This window comes from Takifugu rubripes, chromosome 6 (assembly GCF_901000725.2).
Source record: "Takifugu rubripes chromosome 6, fTakRub1.2, whole genome shotgun sequence".
Taxonomy (NCBI): Eukaryota; Metazoa; Chordata; class Actinopteri; order Tetraodontiformes; family Tetraodontidae; genus Takifugu; species Takifugu rubripes.
Window position 1 is genome coordinate 10,874,485 of NC_042290.1, and position 22,351 is coordinate 10,896,835.

Genomic DNA, 22,351 nt, shown 5'->3' on the forward strand with positions numbered 1-22,351 from the left:
ATTTATTTATTTTAAATTTAAGTTGATGCTGTTCCTTCTTTCACCTACAGGTGGCGGAAGCAGCCGGAACTACACGCTGGAATCAACAGCACAATAAAAAATTAAACAGTCTAGTTCTGAGCCCAAATTAGTAATTATTCATCTTATTTCCTCTGTCATACTGCTCTTCCTGCTCTCGCCCTGCATGACACACAGGTTTGAGTCTTTAGCGTGACGTACCACACGTTTTACAGAACTGAGCACTTCCTGCTTCTTCAACATCAGGACATGAAGAGCCAACATGTTCAGCACCTCCTGGACCCTCCTCAGCTCTGCAGCAATGAGGTAAAGCTCATCTGGCAGTGAATGGATAAAAATCGGAAAGGTCACCACCAAACCTGACAGATTGAGGTGACGATGGAACCCAAAGCAGGATGTGCGTGACTCTATATCATAAATGTGATGTGGGGTTTGTTTTTTTTAACTTAAACAGTATCATGGTGGTGTTGGACGTTTCCTCAGAGAGGCAGAAATGAACTGAACTCAACATTTGATCATATTTTCACCCTCCGTCAGCCCCCAGCAGCAAAGGTAGGACGCGTCTAAATCCTCTCTAGAGGCTTCATGCTGTTTTTCCAGGAACTTTGGGTGTTGTCTGCACCCTCTTAATCCTCAACATAACATAAGTTATTTATTCCTGCGCTGTTTAGACGAAATGCTGAATATGTGCAGACATCCTTGTTCTGCTTTTGCTTGTATTTTCAACGGCTGTGGTGAAACACCGACTGTTTCATCATAAGACGACCAACACACCCCACACATGACACGTTCATTTACCACCCTGTTATCTTCGGCCTCAATATAAAGACAATTTAGCCCAAGAATCAAGAGCAACTCGTTGGTTTTCATACAGAAAAACTGTAACTGTGGACCGTTTCTGTGCTTTCAGGTATTTTGGGACAATGTTACCGCGCAGCGTGAAGGTTTGCCTGCTTTTGCTGTGGGGGACATCCGGATTGTTTTCTCCCAAGTCCTTGAGTGTTTCCGTCCCAGTAACCAGCAACCCGACCTCGACCTCTGACCCCAACGCGACAAGCGAGCACTTGAGCACGGAGCCTGACGCCTGGAGCGTCTCTGCAGCAGCGGAGGAGGAAACCACAGACGACAGCGTCGCTGCTTCTGTTTCCGTGGCTACAAGCAGCTCCACCCCGGAGCAGCGGCAGGCCTTCACAGCAGGGGACACAGGTGATTCACACAGCAGTACAGACTTGAGGACCCCAACAACTGCAGAAGGTCTGTGGAACAAGCAGTCAGTCTTCACCTCTGACAGGACACCCGGAGCACCTTCCCTCTCCGCCCTGAGGCCTGAAGCTGCTGCTTCCACTCCGTCTCCCGTCTTCACCTTCAGCAGGTCCCCCACCTCTGATACATCCACAATGGGAAGCAACTCCAGCTCTGGGGGGGCACTGGGGTCTGACCCCACTCCGTCACCTGTCACCAAGAACCTCAACCTGTTTGTGACCTCTAACTCTTCATCAGAGTTGACCTCCACAGATGGTTATACCTCAGGTTCTGCAGCCACTTCTGGATCCACCTCTACACCCACCTCTGGCTCTGCCTCTGGATTCACCTCTGGCTCTGCCTCTGAATCCACCTCTGGATCCACCTCTGGCTCTGCCTCTAGATCCACCTCTGGATCCACCCCTGGATCCATCTCTGGATTCACCTCTGGCTCTGCCTCTGAATCCACTTCTGGATCCACTCCTGGATCCACCTCTACATCCACCTCTGGCTCTGCCTCTGAATCCACCCCTGGATCCACCTCTGGATCCACCTCTGGATCCACTCCTGGCTCTGCCTCTGGATCCACCCCTGGCTCTGCCTCTGGATCCACCTCTGGATCCAGGTCCATCAGGCCAACAGGAGTATTTATACCATGTGAAACCAAGATGGCTCCAAACCCAACAAACAGACAGACTCCAGCTTCTCCACCCAAAAGCCCACCAGCAACAGCGGGCCAACCCTGCTCCATGCGGGGACGCATGTCCCAGTGTCTCATCGCCATCGCCTCATTGGCTGGGCTAGCCGCCATCTTCATGGTGTCCACAGTTGTCCTCTGCGCCAAGTTATCAACGCGTCCATCCAAAGGCAGGAAACAGCAGCCGGCCACAGAGATGATGTGCATCTCCTCTCTGCTGCCTGAAAAGAATTACACCTACACCAGGCAGCGCAACCCGGTGCCCAACGGGGTCCTGGTGATCCACAATGTTACAGACAGCGATGAGGAGGGAGGAGACAACCTCACCCTGAGCAGCTTCCTCCCAGAAAACGATCGCTTTGTTTAGACGGGTGTGTGGACGCGGCCGATGTTGGAAACAGTTGCTGTTTGACTAAACTTCCTCTTCACTGGTTGCGGTTTGGCTTTGCAGCACAATCTGTGTGACGGGAGAATCAGCAAAGGCCCACACTGGAAACAAGGCTGTCGCAGGCTGCTGTCTGGTCCATTTTACCTCCCCCAGAGAGATCGAAAACAGTTGTTGTTTCCTAAAATACTGAAATTTTGAGTCTTACACCGGGGGAGCAGGAAGTACTGATCCAGGAGATAAGAGATAAATGTTCTGCTCAGTTTCGGCTTCTTGGTGGTTGTGTAAATAATCTAATCTTTATTTAACTCTTTCAACCAGTGACGTCTTTCATTTTATGTCATTAACAAGATCAAATGGTGTAAAATTAGCTAGGATTGAGGCATCATTTGTGTTATGAGGCTTGTTTTCCATGTCTAGTGATGTGGGGGGGGGGGGGACTTGTTTGTCTTGGTAACAATAAAAAACTCTGGGTTATGTCATCGTTGTTGGGTTAGATTAGTCATTTCACCCTCTGGTTTGTCTGATTTATTTCATCCTTCTGACCTTTACAGCAAAGTTTTCTGTTATTTTGTTTCATTCTGCGACTTCAAACCCCCGAATTATTCAGCTAAAAGAGCCCCGGGAGCAAAACAGTTAATGGGAGCAATTTTACAAAGGGCTTTTCTTCTGTCTCTGGGCTTGAGTTCATATTCACTTCCCTTTCTGAGGAAAGAAAACAGAGCCCCGCACACTTGCCAGACCCCCCCCCCACACACACACACACACATTAAGAACCCTGCCACTCTCATCGGCGTCGTGTCCACGTAAACCTGTCCTCCTCTCCTGCTCCTGATGACCATATAAAGCTGCGCTCCCGTCTCAAACGCAGTCACAACCATCTGTGTGAAGCTCTTCCTGCGCAGGCTGAGCTCTGACCCTCCGGCCTGCTGTTACTGTCAGAGCCTGAGGCTCCAGGAGGAGCTGGGCCGTCAATCAAAGGCTCCTACTTCAGAAAACAATCAGTAACACACATCTTCTGTGCATCTTGGTCGAATTTAACTCTTGTACGCTCCTAAAGTGTTTTTTCCCCCCATATTTATTTGGAGCTTTATCCACACAGGAGAGGCGGGGGGAGGTCCCTGCCCCCACGCCACCATTATAAACTCCTACCTAACCAGAACAATCTGTGTGCAGACCGGAGAGATCCCAGACCCCTCTGCAGCTGGAGGGGGAGGAGATCCAGGAGAGGCGGAAAAAAAATTCTCCTTTCCTCCCCTTTTTTCCCCTGCACCGTTCAGACAAACCTCGGGCTTGAAATCGGAGCCGACAGAGGTGGCGTGGCTCAGCGGGCTCTCGCCACTCTTTGCTGGACCCCCCCCCCCCCCCCCCCCCGCCTTCACTTCACTTCACTTCACTTCACTTCTTCGAGACTGCATCCGCTCAGCCTCCTTCCGAGGCCATCCGGGCAGCAGACGCCACCGTGGATGGTGAGTAAAAGGTTTTGCGTCACTACGGAGCACGTGTGCGGTTCATCCCAAAGTTGAGGGCGAGAGCGGGGTTCTGGCAGTGTTCGGGTTAAACGATCGCGGTCCGCTATCGAAAAACAGACAACAAATGTCTAAAAAATGTTAAATATCCTGTGGCTCCGTAACCATCACTTTGGGCTGCTGTCTTTCTGTTACTAACACCGTGTGCACACGTGTGTGCGCCTGCTGCGTGACCATGCGTGACCCTCGGTCTGAGGGGTTCTCCGTGACCCTTCCCCCCTTTTTTCTTGATTAGAATAAGGTTCTAATGTGGCCTTGCGTGCACAGATCCCAGCTGACTTTACTAATACGAACAAACAGTCCTATAAGATTCAAGAGTTCCTTTATATGCAGATTTCCTTTAATATGCAGACATTTTAGTGGCTTTGCTGTGTTTTTTTACAGATCTGAGAGGATAAGATGCCTCCTCCAGCCCGCCGTGTGTTCGGCCTGTGCGCTCTGCTTTGCAGCGGCATCTCGGCCACGCCGTTACCTTTTTACACCTTTCTGGAAGGAAGTTCAGGCGGGGAAGAACTCGGCAACTTCACCGATCTTCTGCGCAGCGGCAACTTCAGCTCGGAGTTCCGCACCGCGCCGACCGGCCCCGCACCCGTGGAGACGGACTTCCTGAGCGACACCGTAAGCTTTCTGCAGGAGAACATGCTGCTCATCATCGTCTCAAGTGTCCTCATCCTCCTGCTCTTCCTCATCGTATGCGGGGCCGTTTTCATGAGTCGCAGGCACAAAGTTAACGCTTACTACCCCTCCGCGTTCCCCTCTAAAATGTATGTGGACCGCAGGGACAAAACCGGAGGGGCCAAACCCTTTAACGAAGTCCCGGAGAAACCAGCACCGGAGCAGCAGCCCGAGCCGGTCGACTTTCACAGGCAGCTCCAGGCCGACATCATGAGGGCGGCCAGAAGCCTGCGCACGCCCAGCAAACCCGCGGATGCTGCGGAGGCGGCTGGAAGCAGGAAGAATGCAGCCGACCGCAGGCCAGAGGACGATTCCCAGCCAGAGCAGAGCTTCCTGGAACAGCAGAGACCAGATGGGCCCACTGAGGCAGCTGCAGCTGAGCTCCCCCCTCCACAGCTTCCTCACCCACAGGATGAGGACGATGATGACGACTCCCAGACGTGCGCGTCCGACCGGACTCTGCGGCCTCCCTCTCTTCACCTTCACGGCGATGCTGCAACACTGCAGCTGATCGCAGGAGAGAAAACGGCCTTCTGAGGTTCCGAGCCCAACACCCCAGGGGCCCCTCCATCAAACATCCTCAGGGGACGTCTGACAGGGTAAAAAGCTACATGTTCACTCGAGCGCCTCGTGTTTATGTCTGATCCACAGAGCCTCATCGTCACACGTCCTCATCGTATCTGGCAGAATATTCGGTAAAATGTGGACGTTCAATGGCGGATTTTTGTCACGTAAAGCCCATTTCTGCATCACGTTATAGCCCAGACTCTTCTGTATTCAACAACCGCGGGTGTATTTCAGCTGAATAAATCAAAACAAAACATCACTGAGACGACTTTATTGCAGATTGAACGAGGAGGGGAAACAAAGTACATTTAGACTTAAATCACATTGTGAACCCTTGGAGGTCTCCATGTGGGATCTTGCATATCACGGAACAGAGGTGATGAGGAGCTGACAGGGTCAAACCGTTCAGAACACTCAGAAAAATCATTTGGTAAAATAAGGTCAAGCCAAACTGGACTCAAGTTGTGCGTGTACGTGACAGGTTAAAAGGAGTAACATACTGGAATAACACTGGTGTGCCCACTACAAGGTGCATCATCCAGAATGCAGGAGGAGGAAGTGGTGGTGCTGCACGACCAGGGCGCTGGTTAGTTGCTGGATTGCACTGCCTCCTGCTGGACATCCTCTTGCTTCAGCTGATAGTCGGCCACAGCAGCCTTGATAGCGTCCTCCGCCAGCACTGTCGAAAAAATGTTTTTAACAAAAGATTAAATGCATGTTGGAGAAGAAAAAAAAAAAAAAAGCAGGAGTTTAAATGAAATGAAGAGAAAAACTTACTGGAGCAGTGAAGCTTAACGGGGGGGAGACAGAGCTCTTTAGCAATGTCAGTGTTCCTTATTGTCGAAGCTTCGTCCACCTGAAAGGAAAAGAACACAGGAAGGGAACTAAAAACCTTAGACTGGACCTTTCTGGCGAACGGTGACACGAATGCAGGCCGGATTAAACGGTGGTAAAAGGCCGCACTCACAGATTTGCCCTTGATCCACTCGGTAGCCAGGGAGCTGGAGGCGATAGCAGAGCCACAGCCAAAGGTTTTGAACCTCGCGTCCACAATCTTCCCCTGGTCGTCCACCTGAATCTGTCCAAACATTTTAAACCTTGAGCGCTGACCCCTGCATTTTTTCCTCAACCCAAAATTCCACCTTTTTATAAGTGTGACAAACATACCTGGAGTTTCATGACATCTCCACAGGCCGGAGCGCCCACCAGTCCTGTCCCCACATTCTTGGAATGTTTGTCCAAGGTGCCCACATTCCTTGGATTCTCGTAGTGGTCCACCACCTACGCGCACCACAGACAATTATTATTAATCCTCCTTTTCTTTGATTTGTTTCCCCCCATGGTTCAATGCAACAGAGGAACAACGGTTACATTTGGAATGTCTGGAAGCCTTGTTTATCACAAGGGAAGGTTCTGGCTATTGTTCAGCCATGTTAGAATAAACTGATTAGGACTGGATTTCACTGTGGCCTGTGTCAACTCCAGCATCCTGTCCCCGGTCCCCCGTCCCCTCCCCCAACCCTGCTGAGTCACTGTGACCAGAATATTCTCACCAGAATCATTTTGCAGTTCCAATAGTGGAAAGAAGTTTGACATTATACGAGATTTGTTTTTTTCAAATCAAAGCATCGAATTCTTTATTGATAAAAAAAACAAAAACAAGAATTGAACTGCGTGGTTAGAAAATTCAACAATGAGCATCCCCATACTTTATAATTTATATATGTTATAGGTTAAATGCCCCAATAGATTCCTCCAAACACCCTTAAACCTCATTAATCGGAGCTTATCGGCCAATTTAAAGCACAGACACTGACCTTTTTGGGGATTAGTGACGTTATCTTAATCTTACTTCTATCTGGCTACTGGTAAACATTTAAAACTAATAATAGTGTAGATGCAGTAGTCTAATGACCCCATTTAATTATTTATTGCCACTTTTTACGCTTTATATAAACAAGCCCCGTAAAGAGTGATGTAACTTTCTGTATACTTGCCGACGGCTCTAATTTTTTGTAAATATCTAGCTTCCATTTTTTATTACCCGAGATATATTTACTAAAACATTTAATCACACTTTCGATGGCTCAGAATACTATGAATAAAATCCAGGCTCCCAGCATCGTGCCAGCTGCTGTTTGCACACCGTGACGCAGTAATGTAAAGCTCGGGAAGACCGGCATTAAGAGTTTAATTCGTCATTTACCTTCTTGTGGTAGCAACACTGGGTGAAGAACTCCGGAGCCGAGATCGTCCGGGTCAGAAACGCAAGAGAGCCGCGACACTTGTTCACCACGGTCACAGCCATGTTCGCACTACGCAGGTCGGAGGATGGCGCAGTTTCAAAACAGTGGGTCACGTGACCCGGGTGGCCACCCCCTCAATAAGCGAGGTCGCTATTGGCTGTCCGGAAGGTCGCGAGGACTCGCTTGTCGGCAGAGTTTCACGAACGTTCACATAAAACGCGTTTGACGGGGTTTTATAAGGGTATTTCTTTCTCATCTCCGCCAAGGTTCTCTAATTACAGTATACTGTTTTTCTTACTGTTAGAAAAACAAGTCAAGAAGTTATGAACAGATTCTAAAATATGCATGAAATGTTGACAACGGGCCAAGGAAGTTCTAAATAACGGGGGTCCTTCGGAGGGATGGTGAGCTTTGATCTGCCAAAGATTATAGGTGTTGATCAAAGCCAAGGGTTTTCATCATTGATTATAACGCAATCGATGTATGATTATCTCTCTCTCGCTCTTTGTCTTTCTGTCTCTCTCTTTGTCTTTCTCTCTGTCTCTCTCTCTCTCTGAAGGCATTACAATTAATTTTTTTTAGTTTTGGTGGAGGTCTGCGCTCTGAGTGCTTTGTTTCTAGTTATTGTTGTTGTAACAGATCAAATACTTTAAATACTTCGACATGCCATAATAAATCGACCACACAACCTAAAAACCCAAAAGTGACTCAATTTCAAATCACTTTGCATGGTTCCTGACCGTTTCATGAAAAACACACCCAGGAAACCAAAATGAGAAGTTGGTTTCCAGTTGCAAAAGAGGTAGAGAGCCAGGCTGCCGTCAAGAGACAGTGTAAGTACTTTTAACTGCCTAATAGAGTGTAAAAGTGGTTAAAAATCTAATTTCTATTTTCTGTGTCTATTTTTAGAAAGAGTCCTATAACTCAGGATCAACATGGATTTGGATTACATTGAATATGATGATTACAATCCAGGCAATGAAACTGAAAACAAATCCTCTGTCGATGACACGCTGAATTTCAGCCAATCTCATATCCCTTTTAATCATCTACTGGTGGCGATCAATATCGCTATATCGGTGATTGGCCTTGGAGGAAATTCACTGGTGATATGGATTTGTGGATGGAAAATGAAAAGAACTGTCGTCACCGTCTGGTACATCAGCCTGGCTGTTTCAGATTTTCTGTTCTGCGCATTGTTGCCACTGGAGGTTTACTATAAGATCACCTCACATTGGCCTTTTGGGCTGGCCTTGTGCAAGCTCACTTCCTCTGCCCTGTTCCTGAACATGTACAGCAGTGTTTTTCTGTTGGTTCTGATCAGCACGGACCGCTGTGTAATGGTTTTCTTCCCGGTCTGGTCACACAACCACCGGACGGTTCCCAAAGCTTTTGGATTTGTGTTCCTTGTTTGGGTCCTTTCTGCACTTCTGACATTTCCCACAATGATTTTCAGACAAATCACAGCCCACGGATCCATCACTCAGTGCCACACTAGTTACACCAGCCATTCTATGCACGAGGCAGTGGTACTGGTTCGACTTACCTGCGGATTTATAATTCCTTTCCTGATGATTTTATGTTGTTGCTCATTGTTTGCTGTGAAACTGAGGAGTTTGACCATCAAGTCATCAAAGCCTTACAAAGTTATCGCTGCTCTCATTTTGTCATTTTTTTTGTGCTGGGTCCCTTATCATAGCTTTGTTGTTTTAGAGTTAGATTTAAAGAACAATAGCCTTGAATTAATCCAAATTGGCCTAAAGGTGGGAGGCACACTGGCTGCAGCGAACAGTTTCATATCCCCATTTCTTTATGTCTTGATTGGAAATAACTTTAAACAAATACTTAAACGCTCTTGGACATCGAGGATGGAGGAGGCAGCAAGAGAGGATTTTCGCACAGGTCAGAGTAATTCAAGGTCTATGAGTCAATTGAAGTTAAATCAGCTTGTTTATCAGCCATGAGGAAAAAATTACAAAATGTGCATTTTGCTTTTCCAATTTTTTACACGACATAAACACAAGATGTGCTAATATTCCTGTATTAGATTAGATAATAACCAAGGTCAAATGACCAACCACTTTGTGAAAATAAATTTGTCTAACAATTGTGTCAATGTAAATTGTGTACCATTGATATGTTGTTTAAAGGTCGTTTATGATGTATCTTGTATGTATTTTGTCCTTAGCAAGTAAACTTTCAAAGATAAATGTCCGTACTGATTTGACCCTTTGTTTATACATTTCAAGATAATAATTGCTTGATTGGTCGTGGTGAACGTCATTTCCGTTATATCCATAACCACGCCCCCTATATGCCACAAGCCGGAAGGCGTACCACAGATCCGTGAAGCGATCAGCTGTGTGGATATTTCCTCAAATTTCGAATAAGGTTTACTGTAGATTTATAGGACTGTAGTTTGAGTTACAGTCTGGCTTAGTTTTGTTTAGCTCTTTAAACTGTTCTGCTCAACCTGTCACCCGGGTCTTAAAACGTCAAAGGTGAATCACTTTTAGCTTGCTAATAATAGCTGGTAGCGAATATTGGTTACGGTTTCAACGTGGAAGCTAGCTAGCACGAAAACTATTTTATTCGATTCATTTAATCTAAAAGTAACCCTGCTTATTTCAACCATTTTCCGCACTTCGCTAGCTGAAACCTCGCACTTGGCAACTGGATCTCCTTATGTGCTTAATTTGAAGAGCTGGGTGCCAGCAGAGTCACCCCACTTGTAGCTTGTTATTAAGCGGATCTATCTTGAAATGGCCACCGCAGCCGCCCCTCAAGCTTCCGCCTCTACCGCGGCCACCGAAAACCCCTGTCCGGGATCCAGCGGCTCGACTACGTCCGACAACAGCAACCAGGACAGTACTTTCGAGTGTAATATCTGCCTGGACACGGCTAAGGATGCGGTAATCAGCCTGTGTGGACACCTCTTCTGGTATGAGTTTGTTTTAGAGCTTTCTATTATATTACCGTACATCTGTTATATCAAACTGTGCAGAAGTGATGCATAGGTCTTAATAAATCTAACTTGATTTATCCAAGACGCAAGTTACTGGAACAATGTAGTTTTTGGAGAGAGTAGAGATGTTCATTTCTTTACAGAATTATTGCCAACATTTGTTGATTATAGATGAGGTCGGATATTTGTCTCTAATCTCTAGGTCGGAGTTTGTCTCTAATCTCTAGGTCGGAGTTTGTCTCTAATCTCAGTTTTAATAATTGATATGGTCATCGTCTAGAAAGAAAATGCTGCTTTAGTTTCAGGCGGTCATATTTCCTGTATCACTAACCACATTCTTCATGTTTATCTCCACCTGTTTTCCATTCTCTCCGGCTCAGTTGGCCATGCTTGCATCAGGTAAGATCGCCAAACCTGTTTGGTTTTTGTTTTTTCAAATGCTAACGATGATGTTTCCTTGATGCTGTCATTCGGGTCTTTAAAGTTCTTTATTTTATGCAGTGGTTGGAGACCAGGCCCAACAGACAAGTGTGTCCGGTTTGTAAAGCTGGCATCAGCAGAGACAAGGTCATCCCTTTATACGGGCGGGGAAGCACAGGTCAACAGGACCCCAGGTGAGAATGTTTGCAACAGGTCAGACTGACTGTAAGCCTGATTATGTAATCACCGTACCACGGACTTCTGTTTTCATTTTTGAATAACTGATAGAACTAAAAGAAGCACTTTGGAAAAAATGAGGTTCTGCTTGTAATCCACAGAGAGAAAACTCCCCCTCGACCTCAAGGACAGAGGCCTGAGCCAGAAAACCGTGGTGTAAGTATCACACAATAATGACGACATTCGTCACATGACTATGAGGCATACATGATGAAACCATTACGTAGGATTGTGTAGGTGCCTATCCAGTGCCTTTCCCACTGGGGTCTATTATACAATAAGTGCTGCAGACTCGGCACGTCTCTGGGGTGTGACAACTAATTTCCTGGGCTGTTGCGTCACAGTCTCACTCATTTCTGCGAAATGCTCCGGAAACCTCAGCAGTTTGGCATTAATAGTGTACTGATATATGGTTCCCAGGGCTTTCAAGGGTTTGGGTTTGGAGATGGAGGTTTCCAGATGTCTTTTGGGATCGGCGCCTTTCCCTTTGGAATATTTGCTACAGCTTTCAACATCAATGATGGAAGACCCCCCCCAGGTATTTTCTTATCATTTTACAGTCAGTCAGTCAGTGCTTGTACAGTTTTACAGCCTCTCAGAAGTGCAACGTTAAATAATTGCTGTTAAATCCTCTAAACAGCCCCCCCGGGGACACCCCAGCACATGGACGAGCAGTTCCTGTCTCGTCTCTTCCTGTTTGTCGCCCTGATGATTATGTTTTGGTTGCTGATTGCATAAACCAGCAGAAAGCCGACCAACACCTTCCAGTGTCCAAAAAGGACCGATGGACACGTCACGATTTCCCCCCCTTCTGAACGGTTTTGGGTTTGTTATGTTCTGTTCCACCCGACACCATCTGACATGTTCAGAGTACTTTGGGAATCTCAACCTTTCTTTGTTTTGTCTGTAAATCTGCAAAATAAGAATCAAAATAAGAGTTAAGGTTTTAGATAATTAAATGATTGTAATTCAAACTGTTGCCCCCCCCCACTGGGCCACAAAAAAATCAAAAATATTTCTAGGACTTTGTCAATGAGAAATATTCCGACATGCTTTTATGTTGGCGTGAATCTGTTCGGATTGAGCCTTTCAGAAAGTTATCATTCGGTCTTTATTTGTGCATTTTGTCATTAAAATGTACCACAATTCATACAGCGTATGGTTAATATCATGTAAAGGTTTTAAATAAGACTAGAACGAAATGCTTAATTGTGTCTAGGCAGTTTAAAATTAATTTCCCTAAGTTTAGTTCCCTTTTTTACCTTTCTGCCACTATTTAAATGTAATATACTGTAATTACAAAGTAAATGAGACAGAAATCACTTTTAAAATGTAAATTTACTGTACGGACGGTAAACTGTGTAAATAAAGATAATCCGTCTGTCTCGTCGCTGGATGTCGGATCGTTTCCTTTTCCCATCTAATAAATAAGCTGTCAAGAGTTTAACTCAGGTTTGCTCGGAGCCGAACGTGTCCTCATGTGGGAGTTTAATTTTCAGCTATAAAAGGAGATATTCAGCAAATGTAAGGATGTTTAGAAAACGAAATACAAAAACGCCAGTCCGATCTAGTCCCGCTGGGAATCCGCGCGTTTCTCCGGCCGCGACACGTTGAACTCCGCTTCGTACATGATCTGCTGGATCTTTATTTTGGTCTCGCACCTTTTCTGCGGCGCCAGTCTCTTCAGAGCCGGCACGAAGCTCAGCATGAACAGTTCGTCCTCGTCTCGGGGTCTGTTCGGCGGCGCGCCGCCATTGTCTTTCGGCCATTTCGAGGGCGACTGCAGGCTCTGGGCGGCTGGCAGCGAGGGCGTCTCATCGGGCGCCAGCTGGCGCTTGCGTCCGGTTTTGCTGCCCGGCGTGAACGACGCGCCCGACTGCAGCTTGGCCGAACCCGACTGCGGGCCGACCTGCACGTCCTGGGACAAGGACGGGAGCTGGGGGACGAACGCCACGTGAGGCTTGAGGTCAGGCTGGCTCACCGCCACCTTGCCGAGGGGCTGCGGCGTCTTGACCAACTCGGACGGCGCGTTTTCTCCCTCCGTGCTGCCGGACTCGTCGGGATTGTCGTGGTCGTCGTTGCCGCAGATGTCCGCCACGCAGCTCCTCGTTCCGGCGAAAGGTGCGATGAAATCCATCAGCTGTCTGTACTTCCACTTGCTGGGGACGATCTCGCCCTGTTTCTTGCTTTTGATCTCCATTCGGACTTCCTTCAAGTACCGGTCTCTCATGTTTTTCCATTTTCTTTTACATTCATCAGCTGTAAAACAAAACTCAAGTCAGCCACAGTGTTTTTGTATCGGTGGGGAATTAGAATGCGGGGGAAAATGCTGAGAATTAATCTGCACCGTTGCAATTTCAGGACACAATTTAGGACCTGTATGTTAGAAACGTCATGATCTGGCAGCCCTCCATTTCCTGTTAACCATAGCTCATTCCTTATCTGGATCATGGGGGGTTACTGGACCGTATCCCAGCAGTCATGAGGCAAGAGACAGGAATACACCCTGGACAGGTCACAGATCGCTGCTTCTACTGTGATATTCTGCAGCAGGATGGCTTAAAAACACACTTCTTACTGTGGCTTCTCGGTACCCGTGGATTAACAATGACTATCACCTCGGTTCGAAGTTTCACAGCTTTGAACATAAAATATGGAACACACAAACAAGAGGCGTGGACGTTTCAATAATTTTGCGGCCTCATAAATTATATAGAGAAACATCAAACGGCCCCCCCATATAAAATTTTAAACGCAGTCTGGCGTCTTTATTAATTTGTCTCTTAATTAATCGCGGGAAAATGATGTGCAGTCAAGCTAAGGTTCATTTTGGGTCTCGACGTGGGCGCGTTTTAGGTTTTAAACGTGTGTGATAAGTTTCCATCATTAAACTTGACCTCGCGCACCTGACCACATTTCCGGCCCTCAACATTCCGCCTCTGACGTACTTGATCAGCACGCGAGGCTTCGGGGCGCTAGCTAGCGCGAGCCAGGCTCCGGTCTCGCTCTCCGCCGTGTTACACACGCGGTGCAGCTGGAGAACCGTGTCGTGAAGCGCGTGCTGCGCCCGCTGCCGCTATCCCTGCGCGCGCCTGCTGCGACCACGCGGCCGCCGCCACACCGTCACGTCCTCGCACTAATGAAAAAAAGTTTAAAAAAAACAAAACAAAACATCCACAAATTATCCGCGTGAGACGTGTCAAGTACCGTTTAGAAACACGTATTTTTAACTATTTTTTCCCCGTCTTTGACCGCCGGAGTGGGACAGCGCCTGCCAAGTAAGCAATAACTATCATTAAAGTTGTGATAAGCAACCGAAAAAGAAATATTAACAGAAAGATACTCACACGGCAGACCCAGCGCAATGCTGATGTTTCGCCAGGCGCTCGCGCGACTATCAGTGCAGCGGTAGTCCGGTATGGTCACGTTGTACAGCTCGGGATAATTAAAAACGGCCGATATTAACTTTTCGTCCATTTTGCCCTACTGTTGTTGCAGTGCTGCGCGTACGCGGAAGCGGCAGCCCTCTCCCGCCTTTTCCGCTCAGCGCTGCCTCCGCGAGATATCGCGAGTAGCGGGCGGCCTGCCGCGCGCTGCCGCTCGGCTCTCCAGGGGTGAGTGCTGTAGGTCCATTTGTCCACTAGGGGGCGCCGGACCCGGGCTTCCCCTCCACCATTCAATACCTACATTTTTTATTATGGGTTACAAAATGGTAAATGGGTTTGTTTGAATGCGTGTTTACGTCACTCTGTGTGCTTCACATTGCTTAAATGGACAATAATAATAGTTTGCACTTTATCTGGCTTAAATGATGCGGCCATTTCAATGTATTTTTTAATTTCGCTGAAGCTATAGTTTTTATTTTTCCACCCTAAACACCTTGAAAAACGGCTTTCTGTGTCTCCACTTCTTGGTTCAAATATTGCTCTTACAACAGCAAAACTAACCTTTATTATTCTAATCCCCTGTGATGAAAACTGTTGTGGAGAACAACAATAAGTGCAGATAACCATCTCAAACACACACTCATGTTGAGTGTGTGTGTGTGTGTGCGTGAGATGCATCAACAGTGTGTGTGCTATTAAAGCCAAGTGAAAAGGACGGGATAGTGTTTATTGTTATCTGTTTTCAAAAGCTGTTATCAGAGGAGCTTAGGACAGATTCTTGAAATCCATTAATTCCCCGTAGAGGGGGAAAAGGTGTATTACTTTGTATGAAATCACAGGATTTGTTGAGGGGAGGTGAATTTACCCTGTAATAGCTTTACCTGAGCTGTGCACATTGTCAGACGTGAGGCACAAAGACTGCAGCGCACAGATAAGACACATGATGCGCGGGGCAGAAACGGGACATATTCTGGATTTTGGTCAACATCAGCCCATCTATTTGCAAAAGATCATTTATAGATGATAAAAAAGGGGTTATTATAGGGAAATAATAGCAACTAATCCTCAAATTCCACACGTGTGAGTGCGGGGCCGCGCCACAAACATCCATCTTTAAATCCAGGTGTTTAATACAGAGCAATCCCCTTTTCTCTAAAACCTGAACAAAGAGGATCTCAGGAGCGCCGACTTCTCATTTTATGCACTGAAATCTGATTTCTTTTGGAGAAAGGAATGACTCAAGATTAACTGAATCTGGCGGCCACCCTAACCTCTTCACAAAACTGCCCAGATTAGCCAGGACTTAAGTTTCAAACGTTTTATGTGTCTGGTGCATCGAGGAGGGATTATAGATTTCCTTTCTTTCTTTTTTTTTTTATACCCTTTTGCTATAAGGGCCAGACAAGATGTGCTGCAGACGCAGAGCAGCAGCTGAGCCGGAGCAGTCAGGAGTTCTTCCAAACTTCTCTGCTTATGTTCAGAATTTGAGATGGATGGAGCGACCAGGAGGCAACGGCAGAAGTTTCCTTTTACTATTGAGAACATTCTGAGCAGATATCCTGACAGCAATGGAGGTCGAAGGTCAGCGGGATTGAACGAGAGGGCGGCGGGTCGGGCGGTGGTCCAGGCGGAGGTCTTTCATCCCGCCTGCCTGTGCTGCTGCTGCTGCTCCCACTGTGGAGACCTGCTCCAGGCTGACTTTAGCCACGAGGGAGAGCTCAAGTACGGCTGGACCACGGCGAACCTCGCAGACCCCCGCAGACCAGGATACCCGCTCAGACAGGAGGAGGAGGAGGAGGAGGAGGAGGACCCCGGCCCGGTGCAGAGGAGAACCAGGCGCCACCGCACCATTTTTACCGAGGAGCAGCTGGATGCTCTGGAGGAGCTCTTCCTGCAGAATCAGTATCCAGATGTGAACACGAGGGAGAAACTAGCGCAGCAGACACACTTGAGAGAGGAGAGAGTGGAGGTGAGACGCATGACAGGTCATTCAGGTTTTATATCGGCAGCTTTTCATCATTTACAGCGGAAACGATGAAGCCTGGCCTTCCGGTTCTGTCCACAGGTCTGGTTCAAAAACCGCAGAGCCAAGTGGAGGCGCCAGAAAAGATCTTCCTCAGCAGTGGAGAATGAAGAGAGCTCGTTCTGAGGAGAGCCCGTGTGCGACTGATGGATGTAGCGCCACCAGGAATGGCACGTTAGGGGCGTCGCTCACGCGTAGAGTCGGGCTGTATTGGTCCATATGCCGGCGCGCCATATTAGCTGACTGTGTTTGTGTCAGGAAACAGCCGTGAAGTTGACATGAAATGTATATGTGGGGTTAATTGGAGCACAAAACCCGGACTTTAAAGCAGAAAATCATTTTTCCTCTCATTAAACTGTTTGTATGTTGTCTGTGTCTTTAAATTCATCAATGTGCTTAACAAAGGAGTGATTTACAAGGGAAAAAAACGTTTTACTCCAGCTTCTTCAGGTTTTTTTCTCTGTCTCTTTGCTCGCCAACTTCCCTCTGCACCTCTTTTACTGCGTCTGCAATAATCCCCCTTGATCTTTGGTTTCTGTTCCTCTCTTTTATTTCTTCCTATCCCTCTTTGTTTGTCTGTTTGTTCATCTCTTTTCACCAATCTCTCCTACCAGGTAGACAAAGCTTTCCCCTCGGATCCACTCTCCTTGGAGAAAGGGTTTTCTGCCCGGTAGGACAAAAACCCCGGCTGGCCCGAAGGACCGGTCAGCCCTGTTTTGGAGTGTCACTGATTCAATGTGGCCGGTAGAGGGCGACATTTCCCAAGATTTGTATTTCTTGCAGACACGTTTTCTTATTAAGACTTGGAAGGGAACAGAGATGCAGCCTTTCTTGATCGTTGTTACTCATTAATTAATACTCATTGTTACAAGGTCAAATATGTGTGTTTTATGATTCAGTTCTGTGAGTTTGATCCATGTTCATGCACGTGATGCAATCCAACAAACCCTTGCAGACATTTTTTTTAAAAAACAAGCAACATCAAGAATTCTTTTTCACAGAAAAGAATCATGATTTTAAATTGAATTTGAACTGGTCAGAGCTGAGACTATTTGAGGTCTGTAATCAGGCCGCCACAATCATCATCCTCCCTGGGCTGACTGCTCCCCTGACACTGATTTGGACCATCTGCCGGCTCCCCTGACAGGCCCGAACACTCTGGAGATGCTCTCAGTCCCCAAAGCTAAAGCCCTCTCGCTTTGTTTCTGTAACAAATCCCGACAAAATACTGTGATTCAAAACCTGCGTGCTGCCTCAGCACCGCCACAGGCCGTTTGCTCTGCAAACCACACGAGGAAAAATGCCTCCAAATCACTTGCAAGTATAAGCAAATATTTAAAAACAACTCATTCTTAGTCTAAGTCATCATCAGTTTTAAGAATTTTTTTCTTCTTATTTATTTCCTTACTTTGACTGCAAGAGCTACATTTAAATTAAAAAAATGGAAGCCATGAGCAGTAAAAACCTTTATTGTAATATATTAGATATATAATACAGCATATGATATATTCTGCTACAAATGTCTTGTTTCCGCATGCATAGACAGTAAAACCACAGAGTTAAGAGTTCCCTTGTTTAGAACAACGTCCACATCGTGTCCCCGCGTCCATTTACTGTCAGAACAGTCCACCGTTCACGGGGCTGCCTGGTCACTTCTCACACTTTTTACCAAGAGTTCAGCATTTCTAAAACACACTGCGTTCACGTACAACACGGAGTAATTAGCTTGTAAACGTTCTTTGGCAATCTTTATTTTTTATTTTTGCATTGAAGCTCTGGCTTCTTTAGAAATAGAGATATTGAAGGTCAAGACGTTGCAGAGGTTAGGCTACAGGAGCACGACCGATGAGTTCATTTTGAGGTATTACAGTTAGAAATGTTGCACCAAAGTGAAGGTCAAAGGTCACACATTAAAACCTGCTGGATGGGAGAAACAATAACCAGCCTCGCTGATGTAAAGCTTCGGTTCAGGAGGAGAATCACACTGAGGATCACATAAACGCCACAGCGGGACGCGCACATCGGTATTAAACTGCAGAGGGCTCACGCGGCTCCTCGGGCACGAACCTTAAAATATCGGGGCTGGAGTGGAGGGACGACAGCACGCACGACACAGAAAAGCACAGCTTTGTCGGGATCACGCCAACTGAATTTGTGCTTGTCGTCAGCGTTGAAACGGAACCCCGCTGGGTCGGTTTGGGGCGTCTGCTGGCGTATTTCTACTGCTACTAATTCATGACACGCCTCTCCTCCTCCCGTCTTATTACCGTTTAAATATACACTTAAAAAGGTCTCAAATGCATCTGTTGGTTTAGTTTGTGCTCTTGGAAACAGCAGCAGCGGAGCGTCGGCGGTGCAGCCGCCGGGCCTGTGCGCAGCGGCGCCGCTCTCAGGGCTGATATGTGTGTGTTTGATTACTTCCCTCAAGCCCAGGCTGGAGGTCGGTCGTCCAGCTCTCGTCCTCCAAGAGGTTAAAAAATAAAAACAAGGAGGTTGGGACGCGTCGGCTCATCGAGACATCATCCGCACAAATTCTGGGAGAGAGAGAACAAACGGGTGTGATGCGAATGGCCAAACCCCCCCCCCCCCACACACACACACACACTGCAGCTCCGAAGCATGGGAGGAGACATGCACAGTTGTGAAGCCGCCATGAATGTTACATGACAAACATGCATTGGCCTCGCTCCCAGAGCCCAGGAGCTTTTAAAAATAGAAACGGCAACAGAGCATCTGCACTCTGAGACGGCTCCCTGTTGCTGCGCGTCTCCTGTGGATAATCTGTGAGGTGCTATAATCTCTGGCTATGGAGATAATCTGACAGGCGCCCCCCTCCCTTGAATATCAGCGTAATATTGGAACATTGGTCGGGGTTGTTGGCTCAAACATACATACACAGCCTCTGTTTTCACCTTCAAAGTCCACTTGTCCATCGCCGTTCAAGTCAATGTCCCGCAGGATGTCCTCCAGATCCCTGTGTCCCACCTGAGAGGGGTCAGGAGGTGTGAATGCATCAGTAAAAGGACACCAGCACTGACTGGGAGGACAGAAGGTTCTCCTGGGACGTCTTTACCTGCTGCCCGAGCAGCTTCTTCATGGCTTCTCTGAGCTCCGCCGTGCTGATCATCCCGTCGCCGTTGGTGTCGAACTGAAAACGGGAGGAAAAGGAGACGATACCTGATCCATTCGCCACGAATGTCAAAAGAATCCGTCTTCATGACAGATTCCGTCTCATGAAGCAGATTTTCTCGCTACCACGATCTCCGCTCTGTCCTCACCTCCCTGAACGCGTCCCTCAGCTCCTTCACCCCGATCATGTCGGCGGTCTCAGCCAGCAGTTTGGGCCCCATCAGCTCCACAAAGTCCTCAAAGTCCACGTGTCCTCCCACTGGCGGACAGAGGAGAAGCAGGGATGACGGCGGCCTGTGGCGAGCGCGAGAAGCCGAGGCCGTGACGGCCGGTACTCACGGTTCATGTTGATCTGCTGGCTCAGCTCTATCAGCTCCATCTCCGTGGGCATGTATCCCATCGTCCTCATGCAGTTGCCCAGGTCTTTGCAGCCGATGAAACCGTCTTTGTCTTTGTCGAACTCCTTGAACGCCTCCCTCAGCTCTGAGACAAGCCGGACGAAAGCGCGTGAGTGCGACGCGGGACACAACAAGAGCCTTTAAATAAAAGGCAACGTACCGTCCATTTCTTCAGGCCTCAGCTCTCGGTCCTGTGGAGAGTCACAGCGCACGGTGAGGTTCTAAACACCCCCAACCCGAACACCCCTCAGTAACATGGTAAAAATAGCTGCCAGCAGGTGGAGCTCGGTGCCAGAACTCAGCTGGGTTCTATCAAGAGCTGAGGAACTCATGCACTCTTTTGGCGCTTGGTGGGGAACCGGGCAGCAGGACATCGGGCGCCGCCGGGTAACCAACAGACTCCTGCGGGGCGTCTTTGTGGGTTAGATTTGTGTTGTCAGACACACAGAAGCATGCAGGCGCTCTCTTCTCTACAGCCCAGCGACTCGGAACGACGCACCCTCCGTGCTCGACCGGCGCTCGACAACAAGCGCTAACACCTCTGCATTTCTCCCGACTCGTGTCGTCGCTGCTGGAAACAGACGCAGAGGAGACGGAGCGTTTCCGCCGTCGCTGTAGCCCCATTTCCATAATCCTGCTAACTGCTAGCTTGAATGTCCATCATGCTTGCTGCAGCCTCACACATACACACACTCACACACACGCTCACATGCATGGATGCACTTTTGAGGTGAAAAACAGGATTATACTATGTAATCGTGGTCGTTTTTGATGTTGAATTTCTCCTTTTTTCACTTCTCCGTGTTCCTTCAGGGTAGATACGGCAATTTTATTGCTTTAGGTTTCACATTTACAGTCAGATGTGCGACACAAACTAAATAAGTGATTTAAAAAAATCTATTTTTGTGTCATTGGGTCTCAGATTAATGATCTATGTTACAGCCTGAGCACACATGAACAGCAAACGCGCCATAAATCCATCTACTGCCCATCGATTTCTACAAACGTGGCAAGATTTTTTTTAGCTACTTCATGCAGTGCTATTGTGCACGTGCTAATCTCTAAAGCATGCGCATGAATTTTCTGGACTTACGTACAGCCTGCCGGCTCTCAGCGAAGCCCTTGCGTAGAAAGATGCATGCAGGCCCCAGCACGTTGTGCATGTTGGCTCCGTTCTGGGCCAGGGCCACTAGCGGCTCAAGATAGGCCCCCCCAGAGCCCCCCTCCTCACAGGACTGCACTGCTTTGTAGTTCTTCTTCTGGTCCTGATGCAGCATCCAGGGAGGGCAACGGAGGGACGGGGCCAGACATGGGAGCAGAGACAGGGGGCAGAGACCATGACTCAGAATGTAGCAACATGGAGTCACCAGCGGGGAGGCGGGAGGGGGGGACAGACATATGCCCATCAGTCACAGAGGTGTGGAGTCGGGTCAGTCGGGAGGGGCACCGCCTTTAATTTACCATGACAACAGCGACCGAAGCCGCCCATGCGGGCTTCTGCCCCCGTTCCCCATTCTGAGCAGAACTTTGAGGGTTGTCACGAGATCGGGTCAAGACGCTCGCCGGCGAGTTACATCATCGGGTCTCTTTTCAAGCCGCAGATTTTGGAACATTCTGTATCAGTTGAGGCTGCTGATGGGGCTTTTCGGGGGGGCGGTTCAAAATCTAAATCAAAATCTCCAATTAGCTAATCGACCGCAGGGCAAGTGTTGTTTTAGGTTAGCGAACTAACAGCTAAACCAACCATCTGAGGGTGAAATGGAAAACGGACTCCGTTCAGCCAAGCAGAGATGAGCCGAGTTTAAAGCGCTAACATGTCCTGTTGGTAGCTCAGCATCCACCGCTGCGCTAAAGGGCTAAAGGGGAGAAGAGCGGAGTGGCCGTCACAGCGAATTACCCAAGGAGCCGCGTTCCCCCGCTGCCGTAAATCTCTGAGACGTGAGCTCGTTCCCGCTCTTACGGAACACACCGAACCTCCGCACGCACGCCTCCCGAATGACTTTAATAAACGGCCGCAGTACTCGCCGCTCTCCAAATGACCTTCACGCTCCATCTGTTGCCGTGCCAGTCCGAATGCTCGTTCATGCGTCCCCGCGTTCTCCTCCACGGGAACAAAAGCCCGCTGGGTAATCTGACCCACTGATGCATGTGGCATGGATGTCTGTGGGTAGAACGTGCCCAAAAAAAAATGTACTACGACGCCACGCGGTCAACGCTGTTGCGTAACCCCAAAAGAAGGCGTCAGAGAAAAGTGAAGCGAGAAGTTCTCCAAGGCTGCGACCCATTGGGCACAGATGGCCTCAACAGTCCCCTGCCCTTTTGGGCTTCCTCCAGGACGTGCAGCTGCTCTTTTGTCCGAGGAATGCCAAATAAAACATCTATTTGCAGGAATGCCTGTCGGCGAGGCTGAGGATCTGGTCACGCGGGACGCGAG

At 48.0% G+C, this 22,351-nt stretch overlaps 8 protein-coding genes across 15 annotated transcripts in view; 5 read left to right on the plus strand and 3 right to left on the minus strand.

Annotated features, from left to right (window-relative positions):
- The first annotated feature begins 174 nt into the window (after positions 1-174).
- On the plus strand, positions 175-2,973 carry LOC101077330 (probable GH family 25 lysozyme 3). Of its 2 annotated transcripts, none has more exons than XM_011604891.2 (3): positions 175-324; positions 473-570; positions 929-2,973. In XM_011604891.2, exon 3 carries the CDS (start codon positions 942-944, stop codon positions 2,322-2,324), a length of 1,383 nt encoding a protein of 460 aa, XP_011603193.2. In that variant the 5' UTR covers positions 175-324; positions 473-570; positions 929-941; the 3' UTR covers positions 2,325-2,973. The 2 variants fall into 2 exon arrangements, with proteins under 2 accessions (XP_011603193.2, XP_011603192.2); XM_011604890.2 differs by having other exon boundaries at positions 232-390.
- Positions 2,974-3,496: 523 nt separating this feature from the next.
- Positions 3,497-5,372, plus strand: tmem119b (transmembrane protein 119b). The gene is made up of 2 exons (XM_003965537.3): positions 3,497-3,811; positions 4,256-5,372. Exon 2 carries the CDS (start codon positions 4,271-4,273, stop codon positions 5,081-5,083), a length of 813 nt encoding a protein of 270 aa, XP_003965586.1. The 5' UTR covers positions 3,497-3,811; positions 4,256-4,270; the 3' UTR covers positions 5,084-5,372.
- On the minus strand, positions 5,369-7,474 carry LOC101065972 (iron-sulfur cluster assembly scaffold protein IscU-like). Its single transcript, XM_003965493.3, has 5 exons — positions 7,320-7,474; positions 6,281-6,394; positions 6,081-6,191; positions 5,891-5,969; positions 5,369-5,792 (listed from the first exon to the last, which is right to left on the minus strand). The coding sequence occupies exons 1-5, from the start codon at positions 7,419-7,421 to the stop codon at positions 5,701-5,703; spliced, it is 498 nt and encodes a 165-aa protein (XP_003965542.1). The 5' UTR covers positions 7,422-7,474; the 3' UTR covers positions 5,369-5,700.
- A 455-nt stretch (positions 7,475-7,929) lies between these two features.
- Positions 7,930-9,573, plus strand: LOC101076878 (chemokine-like receptor 1). Its single transcript, XM_003965536.3, has 2 exons — positions 7,930-8,192; positions 8,269-9,573. Exon 2 carries the CDS (start codon positions 8,295-8,297, stop codon positions 9,321-9,323), a length of 1,029 nt encoding a protein of 342 aa, XP_003965585.1. The 5' UTR covers positions 7,930-8,192; positions 8,269-8,294; the 3' UTR covers positions 9,324-9,573.
- A 121-nt stretch (positions 9,574-9,694) lies between these two features.
- rnf185 (ring finger protein 185) lies at positions 9,695-12,371 on the plus strand. Of its 2 annotated transcripts, XM_011604889.2 has the most exons (7): positions 9,696-9,860; positions 10,012-10,300; positions 10,705-10,723; positions 10,826-10,938; positions 11,083-11,137; positions 11,402-11,519; positions 11,622-12,371. In XM_011604889.2, the coding sequence occupies exons 2-7, from the start codon at positions 10,122-10,124 to the stop codon at positions 11,717-11,719; spliced, it is 582 nt and encodes a 193-aa protein (XP_011603191.1). In that variant the 5' UTR covers positions 9,696-9,860; positions 10,012-10,121; the 3' UTR covers positions 11,720-12,371. The 2 variants fall into 2 exon arrangements, with proteins under 2 accessions (XP_003965541.1, XP_011603191.1); XM_003965492.3 differs by having other exon boundaries at positions 9,695-10,300.
- Positions 12,236-14,490, minus strand: LOC101076646 (transcription factor Adf-1-like). Of its 3 annotated transcripts, none has more exons than XM_003965535.3 (2): positions 14,329-14,490; positions 12,236-13,240 (listed from the first exon to the last, which is right to left on the minus strand). In XM_003965535.3, exons 1-2 carry the CDS (start codon positions 14,456-14,458, stop codon positions 12,549-12,551), a joined length of 822 nt encoding a protein of 273 aa, XP_003965584.2. In that variant the 5' UTR covers positions 14,459-14,490; the 3' UTR covers positions 12,236-12,548. The 3 variants fall into 3 exon arrangements, with proteins under 3 accessions (XP_003965584.2, XP_029693187.1, XP_029693186.1); XM_029837327.1 differs by lacking the exon at positions 14,329-14,490 and adding an exon at positions 13,930-14,068; XM_029837326.1 differs by lacking the exon at positions 14,329-14,490 and adding an exon at positions 13,888-14,017.
- Positions 14,114-16,757, plus strand: LOC105416574 (homeobox protein goosecoid-2). 2 transcript variants are annotated; one of them, XM_029837328.1, is made up of 3 exons: positions 14,114-14,259; positions 15,763-16,336; positions 16,433-16,757. In XM_029837328.1, exons 2-3 carry the CDS (start codon positions 15,857-15,859, stop codon positions 16,514-16,516), a joined length of 564 nt encoding a protein of 187 aa, XP_029693188.1. In that variant the 5' UTR covers positions 14,114-14,259; positions 15,763-15,856; the 3' UTR covers positions 16,517-16,757. The 2 variants fall into 2 exon arrangements, with proteins under 2 accessions (XP_029693188.1, XP_011603236.2); XM_011604934.2 differs by lacking the exon at positions 14,114-14,259 and adding an exon at positions 14,480-14,595.
- A 1,096-nt stretch (positions 16,758-17,853) lies between these two features.
- The window catches only part of cabp1b (calcium binding protein 1b), a 10,256-nt gene continuing 5,758 nt past the window's right edge, over positions 17,854-22,351 (minus strand). For 2 of the 3 annotated variants that reach the window (XM_029838107.1, XM_029838110.1), the window contains exons 2-8: positions 21,015-21,182; positions 20,078-20,108; positions 19,859-20,002; positions 19,669-19,778; positions 19,464-19,538; positions 19,303-19,375; positions 17,854-18,924 (exon numbers count right to left, since the gene is read on the minus strand). In XM_029838107.1, coding sequence (XP_029693967.1) covers positions 18,899-18,924; positions 19,303-19,375; positions 19,464-19,538; positions 19,669-19,778; positions 19,859-20,002; positions 20,078-20,108; positions 21,015-21,182 — 627 coding nt within the window. In that variant the 3' untranslated portion in view covers positions 17,854-18,898. The remainder of the gene's footprint in view (positions 18,925-19,302; positions 19,376-19,463; positions 19,539-19,668; positions 19,779-19,858; positions 20,003-20,077; positions 20,109-21,014; positions 21,183-22,351) is intronic. The other variant, XM_029838108.1, reaches the window with a different exon arrangement.

What these genes read in the sequence shown, in the direction of transcription:
- LOC101076646 (XM_003965535.3), bottom strand. Translation starts at nt 14,458, where the DNA reads ATGGACGAAAAGTTAATATCGGCCGTTTTTAATTATCCCGAGCTGTAC. An exon ending in CATTGCGCTGGGTCTGCCGT is followed by an intron (nt 13,241 to 14,328) that starts GTGAGTATCTTT and finishes TTTGTTTTACAG; the next exon opens with CTGATGAATGTAAAAGAAAA.
- tmem119b (XM_003965537.3), top strand. Translation starts at nt 4,271, where the DNA reads ATGCCTCCTCCAGCCCGCCGTGTGTTCGGCCTGTGCGCTCTGCTTTGC.
- rnf185 (XM_003965492.3), top strand. Translation starts at nt 10,122, where the DNA reads ATGGCCACCGCAGCCGCCCCTCAAGCTTCCGCCTCTACCGCGGCCACC. An exon ending in ACAGGTCAACAGGACCCCAG is followed by an intron (nt 10,939 to 11,082) that starts GTGAGAATGTTT and finishes TGTAATCCACAG; the next exon opens with AGAGAAAACTCCCCCTCGAC. An exon ending in CTGAGCCAGAAAACCGTGGT is followed by an intron (nt 11,138 to 11,401) that starts GTAAGTATCACA and finishes TATGGTTCCCAG; the next exon opens with GGCTTTCAAGGGTTTGGGTT.
- LOC105416574 (XM_029837328.1), top strand. Translation starts at nt 15,857, where the DNA reads ATGGATGGAGCGACCAGGAGGCAACGGCAGAAGTTTCCTTTTACTATT. An exon ending in TGAGAGAGGAGAGAGTGGAG is followed by an intron (nt 16,337 to 16,432) that starts GTGAGACGCATG and finishes TTCTGTCCACAG; the next exon opens with GTCTGGTTCAAAAACCGCAG.
- LOC101077330 (XM_011604891.2), top strand. Translation starts at nt 942, where the DNA reads ATGTTACCGCGCAGCGTGAAGGTTTGCCTGCTTTTGCTGTGGGGGACA.
- LOC101065972 (XM_003965493.3), bottom strand. Translation starts at nt 7,421, where the DNA reads ATGGCTGTGACCGTGGTGAACAAGTGTCGCGGCTCTCTTGCGTTTCTG. An exon ending in GAGATGTCATGAAACTCCAG is followed by an intron (nt 6,192 to 6,280) that starts GTATGTTTGTCA and finishes ATGTTTGGACAG; the next exon opens with ATTCAGGTGGACGACCAGGG. An exon ending in CGTTAAGCTTCACTGCTCCA is followed by an intron (nt 5,793 to 5,890) that starts GTAAGTTTTTCT and finishes TTTTTTCGACAG; the next exon opens with TGCTGGCGGAGGACGCTATC.
- LOC101076878 (XM_003965536.3), top strand. Translation starts at nt 8,295, where the DNA reads ATGGATTTGGATTACATTGAATATGATGATTACAATCCAGGCAATGAA.